Source organism: Simochromis diagramma, unplaced genomic scaffold (genome assembly GCF_900408965.1).
Source record: "Simochromis diagramma unplaced genomic scaffold, fSimDia1.1 OVJJ01000419.1, whole genome shotgun sequence".
Classification (NCBI taxonomy): Eukaryota; Metazoa; Chordata; class Actinopteri; order Cichliformes; family Cichlidae; genus Simochromis; species Simochromis diagramma.
Window position 1 is genome coordinate 3,815,998 of NW_024387244.1, and position 14,788 is coordinate 3,830,785.

Genomic DNA, 14,788 nt, shown 5'->3' on the forward strand with positions numbered 1-14,788 from the left:
TCAGAGATTTAAACAAACCGCGGATTTATCAGGAGCTTGGATACTTTGATTGTTAGTTGGATTCTGACCAGACTGCTAACTTTCTGCTAGGTGTCATCTCGAAACACCTATTGGCTGCGTCTGTTTTATGTAAAATGGGAGTCCACAAACCAATGAGAGATGTTTCAAAAAACCACTATAGGAAACAATCACCAGCAGTCTCTGTTTGCGGTGTATTGCATACTTCTTCAAAATGTAGAGGCCTCCTGTGCTTACATATATCTGGATACGTCCACCCATCCATTCTTTTCCGCTTATCCAAGCGAGGGAAGTCTGGAAAGGTGGTCAGTCTGCCACAGGGTTAACACAGACAACCATTCAGACCTATGGGCGATGTCGAATCATCAGCTAACCTAACCCCACAAACTACATGTCTTTCAACTGTGAACGAGAGAGAAACCACGCAGACACGGGGTCAGCTAGATGCTGGATTCCAACACAGGACCTTATCGAATAAACCAGTTTACTTGATAGGTCTTTCCGGAAAATGGTCACTTCCAAACCCGAGTCAGGTGGCAAAATCAATTCCTAACAGCATATTTTCTATGAAGAAGGCACTGTTCTATTATGGAACCAAGTTAGCGTTAAATATTCTTGCTGGGGAAAGTTTCCCGCATGAAAGGATTCAACATAATGACACTTAAACAGTGTAAAAGTCTAACCCTTATTTCATTAGTTAGAGGAGCTGATTCAGGTCACAGGGGCACATGGTTAGTGACCCACTAATGATGTAGAAGTGACAGAACATGGCAGATGGCATGACCTGCTTCATGGATGAGAGTAAATGACACAAAACTCTGCCACCGTCTGTCTCCATCTATCTGATTTTCTCCTCTCTCCTTCGCCCTCTCAGTCTGCATCATGCTCTCAAATTGATGGTGGTATTTGTCTGTTTATGAACACAGAGGTGACTTGTAATCAGGCTGAACGGGCACAGGCAGCTCTCTGCTTCAGCCCTTTTAGTGTCACATAAGCTGTCACATCTGTTGGGAGGGCTTGCCAGGAAAGCACAGGAAGGGGAAGCGAAGGAGCGTAATAGGTACAGAGAGGAAAATGTGATAAGAAAAGAGAGCAAGAGGGGAGCCGCAGAAAAAATAATCTGAAATATTATGTTAAAAATTAAGATAAGGTAAAATCCTTTGAACTAAGTTGCGAAAAATCGCATAAAAATCGCCAGAGTATGAGAGCTTCATCTGTATCTTCCTGTGAAAAGCAGACAATTCAGCTTCCAACGGAGGGAGAATAAAGAGTGGGATGTTGGAGGAATAGAAACGACGCAGGGATGATGGGGAAAAATTGGCCGTAAATCTCAGAAATGGATCAGAAATGGTTGGCTGACACCAGAGGACGTTTTAACACACACAGAGAGAGGGGAGGGAGAAGACAGAGAGGCGAAGAAAAAGACAAATAGATGTGCAAACCGCACACACAGGTCGCTAACTTCACACATAAGGCGATTCTGACCGTTGAACAAAAGAGACAGACGTGGAAAAAGAGAGTGTGGAGCAGTCAGTGTAGAAGAAGTAGGGCATTAGGGAGGATTTCAAGGTGCAAAATCAATCTGGGTGCTGTGACAGGACCTAATACGTTTGTTTCGGGGAGAAAATTAATTTTCTAATATTAAAAAGGTCAAAAATAAGCCAAAGCAACAATGACCTCTTTGTCATCCTTAACAAATTATCCAAAATGGCAACGTCAGATTGGTGGGGATACATCGGCAGTGATGAATGCTTCTGGTAATCAGCCAATCAAAAAGAATTCTTCTTCTGCTTTTGATAAATGAGCTGGAAAAGCAACGCTTTAGGAAGGAGATGGGTCCATTTGTTTCTTTGGTCTCTTCTCTTTCCCCCCCTCCCTCTCCATTTCTCTATTTTCAAAACAAACAACAGGGTAGCTTGGGAACAGATTATAGCTCCTTGCATCACTGACTCTTTCAGCCATTTTCCCTGCTGACCAATGTTCAGCTGCAGATGGTAAATGATGGAATTTTCTGAAACAGTCTGAGCAAATATGCCTTGAGATGGATGGAGGGAAAGTTTACAAGCAGCTTATAAGCAAATGCTTAGGTCTCATTCGCACATGGGCTTTACTCGATTACATTTACTACGTCAAAAAACACAAAACACACACGCACAGATGCATATGAGCAATTACGACTGGAAGCAGTGATGTATCACCAGCTCATCATCTGCTCCTGTGGCTTTAATAGGAACAAACCCTTACACTATTATAAGTATACAAAATGAGCATCTTAATGTGGTCCTACACATTCTGCACCCACGAGTATGCGAGGGTTTGCTTGTGTTTGAGCGATGCAAATTTTATCACCAGAGGGTGAACCCGAGGCTCCTGGCACCCCACCACACTACAGTCCTCCACCTATGTACGCACGTTTCAAGCTGATGCCAAGTGAACTTTGAAAAAATAAAAATAAAACAGGTCTCACTCCACCCTTTGTCCAGAGTAGGTAAAGGGTGGAGTGCCCACTCCGGGTCAGGGACGAGACCCTGCCCCAAGTGGAGGAGTTTAAGTATCTCGGGGTCTTGTTCACGAGTGATGGGAGAAGGGAGCGAGAGATCAACAGACGGATTGGTGCAGCGGCTGCAGTGATGTGGACGCTGTACCGGTCTACTGGTCGATCTACACCCCTACCCTCACCTATGGTTACAAGCTGTGGGTAGTGACCGAAATAACGAGATCGCAAATACAGGCGGTGGAAATGGGTTTCCTCTGAAGGGTGGCTGGCCTCTCCCTTAGAGATAGGGTGAGAAGTTCGGCCATTCGGGAGGAGCTCAGAGTAGAGCCGCTGCTCCTCCACATCGAAAGGAGCCAGTTGAGGTGGTTCGAGCATCTGACAAGGATGCCTCCTGGGCGAGGTTTTCTGGGCATGTCCAACCGGGAGGAGGCCCCGGGGCAGACCCAGGAAACGCTGGAGAGATTACATCTCTCGGCTGGCCTGGGAACGCCTTGGTGTTCCCCCGGATAAGCTGGAGGAGGTGGCTGGGGGGAGGGAGGTCTGGGCTTCTCTGCTTGGGCTGCTGCCCCCACGACCCGGCCCCGGATAAGCGGAAGAAAATGGATGGATGGATGGATGGATGGAAAATGAAACAGGCAATTGAGTACACTCTCCGCGTCTAAGTAGGGACCTCTTTCCTGCTACCTTATAAATATTAACCACACAAACTCCTAAAACAAATGGGAGTCTTTGACTGATTAATTGGCAACAATATTCCCTGTGCTACAATAAAGGGCACTTCCCAAAGACACCGCGAGCACACGAAAGATCCACACTGTCTCCACTGCACTGTGTGAAACTCCATCATTATGCCCAGCGAGACAGTTTGAAATTAGCAAAGCAGCATAAACAAGAGCACAGCGGTGATGACAGTGAAGGACGACGTGCACTTTTTGGAGTGATTATGATCGACGTTTATTGTTGGCTTAAATTTACTGATGTGAGGTTTGAGTTTTACCCCAGTAACAACCAGTCAGGTACATCCAGCTTGTGAGACCTCATCCCTTTGATTTTACTTCAGGAATCTGGTGAGACTTATTTTGATTCAATCATGTAAAGTGCGCCAAAGAAGTGCAGGTGTCTGATTCTCAGTGTGATCAGTAGTGACATTTAAAATCTCAGGCAGTAATTTAAATCAATACTGAACTAAAAAAAACAAAACAACAACCAAACCAAAAAAAAAAAACTGAGCAAAGCCTTTGAGAACCTTTGGGCAGAAAGCTAAACTATCTTATTAGAATCCTCTACAATGGATAGAGAGATTGGTTTCTAATTAATCACCTGTCAACAAATTAACTGAAAATAATGTGTCACATTTTTATTGCCAATGTGTGAATAGATTGTAGCGTAAACTCAAAAAAATGAGATCCTTCACAGGTTTGTAGACAATAAAGACTCAGATGGTGTTGTTCGAATCCTTTCCGAGTGCCTTGCCTCAGAGCCTCAGTGTGCAACGCTAGCTTCTAATATCAACAAGCAACTGGCTCCTTACAGAAAGGTTACATTTTATCTACTTAAGCCGATTGAGCACGCAAATAGCGCTGGAAAAATACCTCAAATCTTGAATATAGTTCACACTCTTACACTGTTTGATATAATATACAGAGTAACATTAGTCACGTGCAGGGTCGAGATGTTGCCTACATTTCTTGGTCACAAATGGCTCAGTCACACTAGAGCGAAAATTAGACAGCAACCTCCTTGAAACAACAAAAAATCAGTGGTTGCTAATCCCTGTTGCTAACAGCTGCAGTAAACAACTGGTCGCCCAGAGGTTGACTGTGCAACACCCTTAACATGGAGGCAACCACATTACTCATAATGCGATTGCACAAGTCGCCTGGTGCAAGGCAACCTGTCTCCAAATAACTGTGGTCTGACTGGGACTGTCTGCAGTCACTCTCAGACAGATTAGTGAACGTTTTCAAATAATAACCATCTCGTTTATAACAGTTAATTTGAGTCAGTCGTGTGTAATGTGTGTTTTTGCAATAGGGAAGTCAGCTCTCCTTATATTCCTATATGAAGCCGAGGTTGGTGAGTATGCATGTCATTTTGCAGCTAAATTGCCATCCTTCAGCAACTCTGCCTGTATTTTGGGAAGATATTTCTGTTCTTGACAAAAGTTCATCACTGGGGTATTGCAAAAAAAATGCATAAAAATTGTCAACTTGATCCCATTTAATTGCAAAGTGATAGCAGACTCCATCCCCAAATGTTTGCAGCAGATGGCCCCGCCCCTCCCTGAGCCTGGTTCTGCCGGAGGTTTCTTCCTGTTAAAAGGGAGTTTTTCCTTCCCACTGTCGCCAAAGTGCTTGCTCATAGGGGGTCATATGATTGTTGGGTTTTTCTCTGTATCTATTGTTGTACGATCTACTGTACAATATAAAGCGCCTTGAGGCGACTGTTGTTGTGATTTGGCGCTATATAAATAAAATTGAATGAATTGAATCTTTTACTGCATGCTACTGTAATTGTCTTTAAGTGATAAGTGACTGCGAGCAATCGCAGACCTGGTCTCCGTCTTCGAAGCAGCTTCAAATTGTGTTGGTGCTGCTGTCTCCAAGCACTGTTTTCTGTGACTGGAGCATAGTAAAAATGGTGTCAGTAAACACACATCTCCTGGAGATCATACAGAAAAAAATCAGCTGACAACCATTAGTTGTTTTTTAAATGCTGAGGAAGTCCAAACTGGGGTAAACAGTGTATTTGTTTATGTTTGATGAATAGATTATTTTAAAATGAAACATTCACTGCTTCGCTATATCTGCAAACACCTGTACACTTTGATTTAGTTTCCTCCACAGGAGGAATATTTAATCATCGTTTTTATGCGGGCACTATTTCTTTGGGTGCAATTAATTTATTTCCCTCCCACCAAACTGTTGCTGTTCAGTTTTTCTGCATTTATAGATCAATAAAAACAGTTACCAGAAACTGTGAGCTGGTTGATGGGACCTAAATCTCTGATTTTCAAAACATCAGTTCTTGTTTAGGTCAGATTTTGCATAAACACGGGTGCGCTCCGAAAAGTGTTGAATTTCTCCATAAATATTAGTCAAATAAAAGTTTTCAGCCATCAGTGGTAATGCAGTGTAGATTGCTTCTGCTACAAGCTTTGATTTTAAATGGCACTTGTCTGGAAAGCTCCTTCCAGTTATTGAAGTCATTGCCTGAACAGAACAAGGAAGTTATTTTACCAACAGAAAGCGAGTGTTGCTGCATTCACAATGACTGGGAATCACTTTGGAGTGACTAAGGTATGCGTCTCAAGAACGGTAGATGGAGTTTGAAGCTGAATGCTGGTAGGCTCCTTTGTGACTTTGAATTATGATACCTTATGCATAGAAATGTGGGTGTTTAAAGAAGTAAAGAAGTCGTGGTGACACGGCCTTGGGGTCAGATTTATGTTCATAATGGCTCACAGCAACTTCAACCTGAGATGAGATAGAACTGTCAACTTGTTACACTACATTTCGATCTTCCATCGCAACATTTATTGGCTAATCGTTACTTTTTATGTCATGATGCTCATTTAAATGCATAAACTGTTTATGATAAACTACGCCCTGAAGTGGTGACTTATTGCCGCTGGCATATCTGGATTTGATCTTGAAATCCAGGTTTGAGACACATATTGGACTTTTGAATATAAGAAGAGGTCAACAAATTATCTACATGATGTTAGAGCTGTATTAGCAAACCACCCAAATTAGACAACATGCAAACAGAGATGTACACACAGAAAAAAACAAACAAAAGTCGACTTAAATGTATCTGCTGCCATTTCAAAAGGAAAAAAAAGAGAAAAAAAGTCTGTCTAAAAAATAATCTTAGGGAATTTTTTTCTGTAAGTTCTGTAAGTAAGTCATCGTGTCACAGTATTTCGTTTGGGCCTGGGTTTGACTGCACCGTTGCAACACCTTCATTAGTTGCTTTTTTAGCCATTCTGTTGTAGATCTGCTGCTGTGTTTGGGAACTTTTTCATATTGCATGGCAGCATACATCTGACACTGAATGCCAGATGCACATTTGACTTGAATATTTTGGTATAGAGAGGTGTTCACGGCTGACTCTATGTCTTTAAGATGCCTGGGTCCACCATTCCTCCACCACCATGCTTGACAGCTGGTATTAGGTGTTCATGCTGACATGCTGTGTTTGCTTTTTGCTCTTAATCGCTGTGCATTATCTCCAAATATCTACAGTTTGGTCAGGTCCATTCGAAGGATATTGTTCCAGAGTTCTTGTGATTTGTTCAGATGCAACTTTCTAAAGCTAAGCTGCGCATGGTTTTTGTTGTTGTTGTTTTTTAAGAGCTTTTTCCTGGCAATCTTTCTAAACATTAAAACTTAACATTTAACATGCTAACTGAAGCCTGAAGCCTGTAGAGTCTGATATAGCTTTGCTGTGATGTCTAGTCCTGTGTTTATGTGAATACTCCAGACCTGCAAACTGCTAAAACTCCTGGTTTTATCGAGGTGCTTACACTCTCTGCTGATCACTTAATCAAGAGCATTAGCAGCGCTTGGTTGCGCCTTACCTCAAGTCCTATGGTAATGGAATACTTCTTTTTCATAGGGCTCACTATATGTTCTCATGTCATGTCAAAAGTTGAAGCTGCAATTCCAGCAAACCTAAGTTCTTTGAATTTTGATGTTGGAGTTTGTTGTTATGAGTTGGAAAACTCGTTACCATTTAAAAGGTCATCTGTAGCCAGCAGACACTGTTAACATTACTGCAATTGCCCTGTGAAGGCATCATTATGAAAACCTGCACTCTTAACACCTTTTTAGACAGCTAACATGAAGCAGCGACATTAAAATGGCAAACCGGGGCTGCTGTTCAAACTGTTTTTAGTTTACTTGCTGTGACTCTGCAGTCCCTGACCGCTGCCACCCACCTGTTTGACTGACGTGCTGAATTTGGGGGAACTGTACTGCGGTGCCTAATATACTGTGCAGCCAGTCGGATATTTTAAAGCTATACGATGATGAATATTCTACAGAACGGGCGAGCGTGGGTCAGGATATTTATGTTTAATTTATACTTTACAGCAAGCAAAGATTGTGTAATGTTAAGAGGGGCAATCAGTTATATTTTAGCGATTGCTCCTTTAGCGGCGGCTCAAACAGTCACTGATTAATTCAACAGTCTCTCAACTGCTTCCTTAATATGGTTTAAATGTTATCAATGCTTAATTGTTTGGTAGTGTTATGAATAATCCAGATTCCCAGGTCTTCAAGCTTATTCTAGCTTTTGTGTTTTAAACAAATAACCACACAGAGTTACCAGCTAGTAAATGGACCACATACAGTATGCTAGTTTAGCCCAACTGTTCTGCTGTGGCTGCTGCTGCTCTCCTGTTAATGGAGTCCTCCAGCAGAGCCCTCCAACCATGGTAGCCTCATTAGACTCTATGCCCGCTGAGTGAGACGAGCATGAATGGAGGGCAGCAGCACAGGGCCTCCTGGCTGCAGAGTTGGCATCGAAACTGGCATCTGGGAGCCCCAGACATGAGTAGTGTGTCTGATGGGATTAACTGGCTGTGGCGAAAGAGAGACAGAACAGGAGTGGTTGCCCAAGCTTCCAAATTAACTCTGCAAGACTGAAGGCAATCATCGGGGAGAAGGGGGCTACAGCACGACAAGTGCTGGTGGATGGTTATCAATAGAAAAGGAGAAGGAATTCAAGTCTTCTGACCCGCAGGAGTGGACTCGGGAAACATATGGTCTAATTCTGTGATACCGACTGGGCTCTTCATTTACCCAGCAGTACTGCTACAATTAGCATATTTTATTGTAAAACAATCTTCCATTAATTGTATCTGCTTGAGAATGAATGTGTGCAAATGTGCTGAAAAAGACTCGGTATAGTATCTTTTTAAAAACGAAATGCATCTGACAGAGAATAAGAACGCGCGTTTCAGGATGAAAACACATTACATTCACTCATCCATGTTTCTAAGCAGTGCTGCAGTTTTGTAGCTGTTTGTTTGTGTACATTCTGTGTCTGTTTGCTCAGGCGAGTATTTGTGAGTATGTGTGTGAGTGTGTGTGAATGACAGGCATGAGTGGATCACCGTGCCATGACAGAGTCTATCGATCAGCGTGTCAGCGTCGAGGGAAAAGGTTAATCTGCCCGATGCCAGCCCCGCGCCTCACCCCATCTCTGGCCTGCCCTGCATCCCGCCCCAGCCTGCTCCCTCTCTTATCAGGATTAGAGGAGTGTACAAAAGGGCAGAGTATTCCCAGGACACACACTGACCTTCAGTAATCCCACCAACCTGCCGCTCTGCTTATAATTAACATCAGGAACAAAGATGAAAAATCCCTAGCCTCCCTGTGTAGCGTTCCTCCAACTGAAAGTCTCAAAGTAGAGAAGGAAAAAGTTACAGTAGATTTAAAGACTGAAAGCACACAGTCTTGCTTCAGTAATATGTTTTGAATGGCCAGGAGAGCCTAGCTGACATTCTAGAGGTGCTGACTGGCCTCCTCATGCTCCCCAGCGCACACACCCTAAACACAGACTGGAGAAACATGCTGAACCAAGCAGGGAGAAAGAAAACTGTTCTTGGGCTCAGTTGATGCTACTGTGGAGAAGGAATGTTGAGCATATAACAGAGGACTGTGTCTGTTCGCGTGCATGTGTGTGTGTGTGTGAGAACACACTCACCGGGTCTTGGTTCATCTGCACTATGAGTTGTTTCACAGCGTGCAGTGTGGGGTGGGCCCACGGAGAGGGATCCTGCCAGTGTCGATTCAGGTCGAAGCCCATCAGAGAACACCTGTACACACAAGCATGCGCGCACACACACACACACACACACACACACACACACACACACACAAATAATGGAAAATCAAATGTGGTTTGCCTTACAAATGACTAAAGGCACCTTGTGGCCACAAACGGTGCAAAGTTGCACTTGCTCAAAGCTTAAGTTTAAAAGTGACCTCTTGTCTTTTTTATACAGTTCTTCACTAATTAAAAGATGGTTTTAGTATCACATGCTGAGACTGCCACGTTATAAAAATGCATCCCTGTGCCTGAAATCACTTCCTTACTTAAATGACTGAGTAATTTCTTTAAAACATTCAGGATATCAGGTTTGTAAATTGTCATCTTTTTCCTTTTTTTCAGCACTTTTGTTTCTTTGTAAAAAGCTCCAAATATACAAACACGGAGTAAAAGATGGAAGCAGCATCAGTGTAAATTGTAAAATGTGTAAACATGCATTCTTTTTAATGGACAGCAGGGGGCGACTTCACTGTTTGCAAATAGGTTTTGACTGTACACAAAACAGCCCTCGACTCCTTGCCTCTGTGACCTCAGTAAATACATTTCTGATGACTTTAAAGGCTTTTTCACTTTTTACTGAATAAAACTATTAAAGTTATAAAGGAGGATCGTAAAGTGCATTCTCTAACTAACTATTTATCAGTCACAATTCTTTAGCCAATCAGCTTGTGGTGTCCTTGGTTTCACTGTATGGTTGCAAAACACCAACGCTCAGCTTGAGGGCTCTGTAACCAGTGGGTGGCGTCACGATGGCTATCTTTCTACTACGAGTATACTAGCATTTATTGCACACTCGAAATTCAAATCCTCTAATAAAAGGGCAGCTGCTAAATACGATGCCCTACATAGTAAACTGAGATTGATTCAGGACAGAAAAATGTAGGCCACAAATTCTTACTCGATTCAGCTCGGCAAGTGTTTGAAGAGAGGAAAAAAATCCTTGCAACAAATACACATGATGCATTATTGGTAAGAAACGGTAGACGCATTAGAAGCAGACTGGGAATGAGGGAAGTGCCTGAACTTGTAATCAAAGTCCGGCTGACCGGGAGCTGAACCACGGATGATGTGGCACGTGCCCCAAACATTAGGCTGCTGTGGCGCCCAACCTTATAGTGTTACCAGGAGTGTCAAATTGCCATAATGGGATGCTTACATCTAAATATGCGCCCTAATCTGCTGTGCTTTGTGACATGTCGATCTTTGACATTTGCTAAAGCCAGTGATAATGACAGGAGTTACTGATACTGCAGGGCAACTGAGCAACGCAGCCAGCCATGAACAAAATACTCATCCCAGGTTAACTGCAATTGATTATTTGCTCTGCATGTATCCATTTCAGTCTGCTCTCCACTGTGTCCTGCTGAGGTAGCTGTGTGGTTTCTGTGTATGCGTTCTGTGTGTCTGTGTCCACGGATGAGGACTATAACTATTCACCTACTGTCAATATGCTGGTTATCACCACTCAGTGCAAAAACAAGCCAATGACAATAGCCTGAACCATCACCAGTCGCACTGAGTGGTATTACTGAGATTGTCACTGTGGGAAGCAACTAAAGAATCCCTGCACATGTATTTTGGGGACAGGGGCAAGGCACCACCACTAGATGGCGGTCACAAACACAGTGGGAGTGTGTTGCATATCTTGGTGAGCATTAGTATTCTGAGGGCTGAGCCTATTAAGTAAAAGGCAATTATGAAGAAGGGAATGAGAGGAGAGGAAAACAGAGGAGAGGAGGATGCCCACAGAGCTGCAGCAGCAGTGTTAAAGACAGAGTGGAGGAGAGGATGGACAGAGAGACTGGCAAAGAGAACAGCCCTACAGCCAAATACTATCTTCTAACAAATGCACTGCTGTGAGCTATATGAATTCATTAAGCTCTCTAAAGGTGGAGTTAAGAGGATATAACCCCACAGAGTGTGATACAAAACCATGTAATGTGTGAGTTCTACTTAGTGTAGGGACGGTTTAAAATTAAGAATTAAAACATGCACATTTGTGTACCTGTAATTGCCCAGGTAGACTCCGTCGGGATTTAGCATGGGGACTATCTTGAAGATCACATGATCTCTCAGGATCTGAGCAACAGGGTGCTGGCTCACCAGGAAGTCAATCACACCTATGAAACACAGGCACACACACGGAGGAAAATAGACTTGAAAAGAAAACCAAAGGCAGGCTGGCAGTTAATTGAGTTTTGAGAAACAAAAGGAGAAGGAAGGACAGCGAGGGGCATCATCAGAATCGAGGGAGGAATAGGAGACGTCAAGCCTAAATCGATACAAATGGAATGGAGCTGACGGCGCTGGAAAAACAGACAGCACACGGCGGACTAAAAGCCAGCTCATCTGATCCATGATGATGCATATGCACACTGAGATAGATAGATAGATAGATAGATAGATAGATAGATAGATAGATAGATAGATAGATAGATAGATAGATAGATAGATAGATAGATAGATAGATAGATAGAGCACACTTTACCTTTCCTTTTCAGTCCCATTACCTATAAACAAAGGAACCCAGCAGGAGCTAACCTGACCACTCTGAGCCGATGGAAAGGAGCAACAGAGCCATTAAATCCTGCTAAAAGACAATTTCCCAAAGGTTCCTAGTTTTTCAAGATGCTTTATTAGTTTTGAGTTACCAGAGCTCAGGAGCAAAGACACCACAACACAACTGTATTTCAGGACTATAGTTTGAGTTGTTATATAGAAATATAGGCTCAGGTATCACTTCTGTTAAGTTTCAAGCATATTATACTCAGGTGCAAGGTCAGAATTATAATTCCTTTGTAAGTGTGAAAGGACTGACTGCTCATCCCTTTTCATTACATATAGTTTCCAGACAATATCAGAGATGTGTTATTACTGATAACATGTTGAGCTTTTTTTTTAGTACGATGAGCTAGTCTGTTAATTAGTCTGGTTTAATGGTTTGTTTTGCCTCTATCCACAGCACAGGTAGCCTGTGTGCAGTCCAGATCTGTCTGGAAGCATTTAGTGTTTTATGAAATGGAAAATACAACAAGAGGAGCAGACAAGACCATTGAGATGACAACAACAGCATTTCTCGTTTCCAACATTTGGCATTTTACGTTCCACCTTTATTTAAATGTTTACATTTTACACTGTGTCTCAACTTTTTTTGCAAATGTGATTGTGCTACATTTAATATGTTTGGAAAGAATTTTCCAGTTTGAAAAAGGCTAATGAGGTATAATGTAATAATAATGTAATCTCAGCTGGAGACCAGACATTTTGGTACTCTTGATATTTGTTTTTCTGAGTCTTGTGATAATTTGGTAAACGGGCTCTTTAATAGAAATAAAAAGTTTAAAAAAAAATTAAACAAACGAAAGATCTTTAAACAAGGATTTTGAGCCGTTACATCATCTGGAGAAACCACGGATTATAAAATAAATCTTCATTTTTTTCATTTCATTTTCAGGGCGTGCAACGATGATTTTGAATTTTTGAAAAAGTGATGTAAAACACGAGTCAACAGTATCAATAAACATCCTGGTTACTAACAGCAAAATGTATACGTACCGCATTGTGCAGTGCATGCTGACATACGCTGCTGTGCACACAGGTGAGTGGTTCTGCATTTGAATCAATGACCTCCCATTAAAACTTTACCTTGACAAATAAACGAGGCGGGAGACTCTCCGGGGTGAACGCGGGCGGTGAGAAAGACCAGCTTCTTCTCCCGTTCTGCACTCATGTGGTCTAAACAGGGGTAGTGAGAGGAGTTGGCGAGGAGGAGAAGAAAGGTAAAGACAGGGTACCAGAGGGAGAAAGAGGTGGTGCTGTTAATGCATAAAATTCTAACAGACCTTTAGAGCAACTCCAAAAACGTATTCTCGGACACAAAATAACAATTGAGAGTTGGTATTAAACTTAGATATACATGTAACCCATAAAAGTCCGGTGTGAGAGGTTGGGTCAAAACACAGGCTGACCTCACAGTCTATTTTCAGCCAGATACACATGAATCAATCATCAAACCAACACACGCCACAGAATATTCAATAGATAAGGTGAATTATACATCTATAGGGTCAGGCTCTGCTTGCAACAGGTGTGACCTGATAGAGGTCTTCTTTGAGTTAAGACTTCAGGCTTGCTAAGGAATTCTCTGTGGCTCGACGCTCCACACATACTCCTTGGAGATGGTGTTGCACAGATGTGTTTGACTTTTCTTGAGCTTTTCCGCTTTACTGATGTATTTTTGCACACACAAGGACCACTAAACCTTTTGAGGTTAAACATCAACATCATATTTCTTCATACCAGTGTGAATGACTATATTCTAATCATCTCAAGCATGATTGCATTGCTAATATTGAAAACTAAGCAACATAAAGCTAAATAACATAAAAAAGCCAAACAGGATTTATTCATTCAAACCACAAAGGTTAAAGTTTTGCTGTTTTCTTGGCTCGTGCTTCTCTTCTAATCTGCTGTTGCTAATGGATGAAAGTGATTGCGTGCTTCATTGCGATACACAAACTTAATATCTTATCGATTCTTCCACCTCTTCTGCTGAGCACAGAAAATGCTAATTAGCAACAGGGTATGCACCTTTCCTTCTCTTTAATTCCAATTTAACCTCAGAGCAATGAGTGTGTGCTTCTCTGCGTGTGGGAGCACACGCGTGTCTGTCTGAGGAGTTTGGAGTCGTAAACAAAAAAAGCATTGTTCCATTTAAGCACTCTGCCTCTGATTTTATTTCGCTTTTTCCTCCCTCTGCCCTTCACAGAGACAAATGGCTTTGCCATTCAGGAGTCTCCGCAGAGCGGGGCAGGGCGTTTGTTGTAAATGTGAGTGCTTGCGGTTTCGCTGGCCGCTGGGTGCTCGGTGTCTGTGAAATTCCATCACTTACAAATTCTACTTTGGCCTCGACCCCGGGCCACCGTGTAGGCTCCAGATACAAGAGCACAGCCATCGCACACACTCAGATACACACACTCACTGTACGGTGCAAAGCTGCAATCAGAAAAGGGAAAAAGGCACACAGCCATTTTCCCTACAGTAAAACCAAGAACCCAGAAAGTTGTGAGCCAAACTGGAGGCAGCTGCCAAGGTCCCGACTGTCTGGGAATTCAACCATCATAGCCATGCTACATTTAGTCTCAGTGCTAGTGTGCCCTTGCTGCTTCATCAAAACAATCTCTTCCAGCAGGCTCCTGGAGCTTACAATGGATGTACTGTTTATCCCACATCGTTCTGTGAGTATCTGTGTGTATGCGTGTGTTTGCTCGTGTGTGTGTGAGACTATGTCTCCTCAGGGCTCTCACAAATGCTCCCCAAGTAGTTGTTGTGTTTATGTGTCTGTATCTCTGCATTCCTCTGTATCTGACTGTGCGCAGCCAAGCACTGTAGCACAAAATTAAGTCCCACTATTCCATAGGCACACTGACACCC

The 14,788-nt window shown here is 42.6% G+C and overlaps 1 protein-coding gene across 1 annotated transcript in view; it reads right to left on the reverse strand.

Moving 5' to 3' along the window:
* Nucleotides 1-14,788, reverse strand: part of agbl4 (AGBL carboxypeptidase 4) — a 332,443-nt gene that overhangs the window by 23,542 nt on the left and 294,113 nt on the right. The window contains exons 7-9 of the mRNA XM_040052989.1: nucleotides 13,001-13,090; nucleotides 11,361-11,475; nucleotides 9,230-9,341 (exon numbers count right to left, since the gene is read on the reverse strand). Coding sequence (XP_039908923.1) covers nucleotides 9,230-9,341; nucleotides 11,361-11,475; nucleotides 13,001-13,090 — 317 coding nt within the window. The remainder of the gene's footprint in view (nucleotides 1-9,229; nucleotides 9,342-11,360; nucleotides 11,476-13,000; nucleotides 13,091-14,788) is intronic.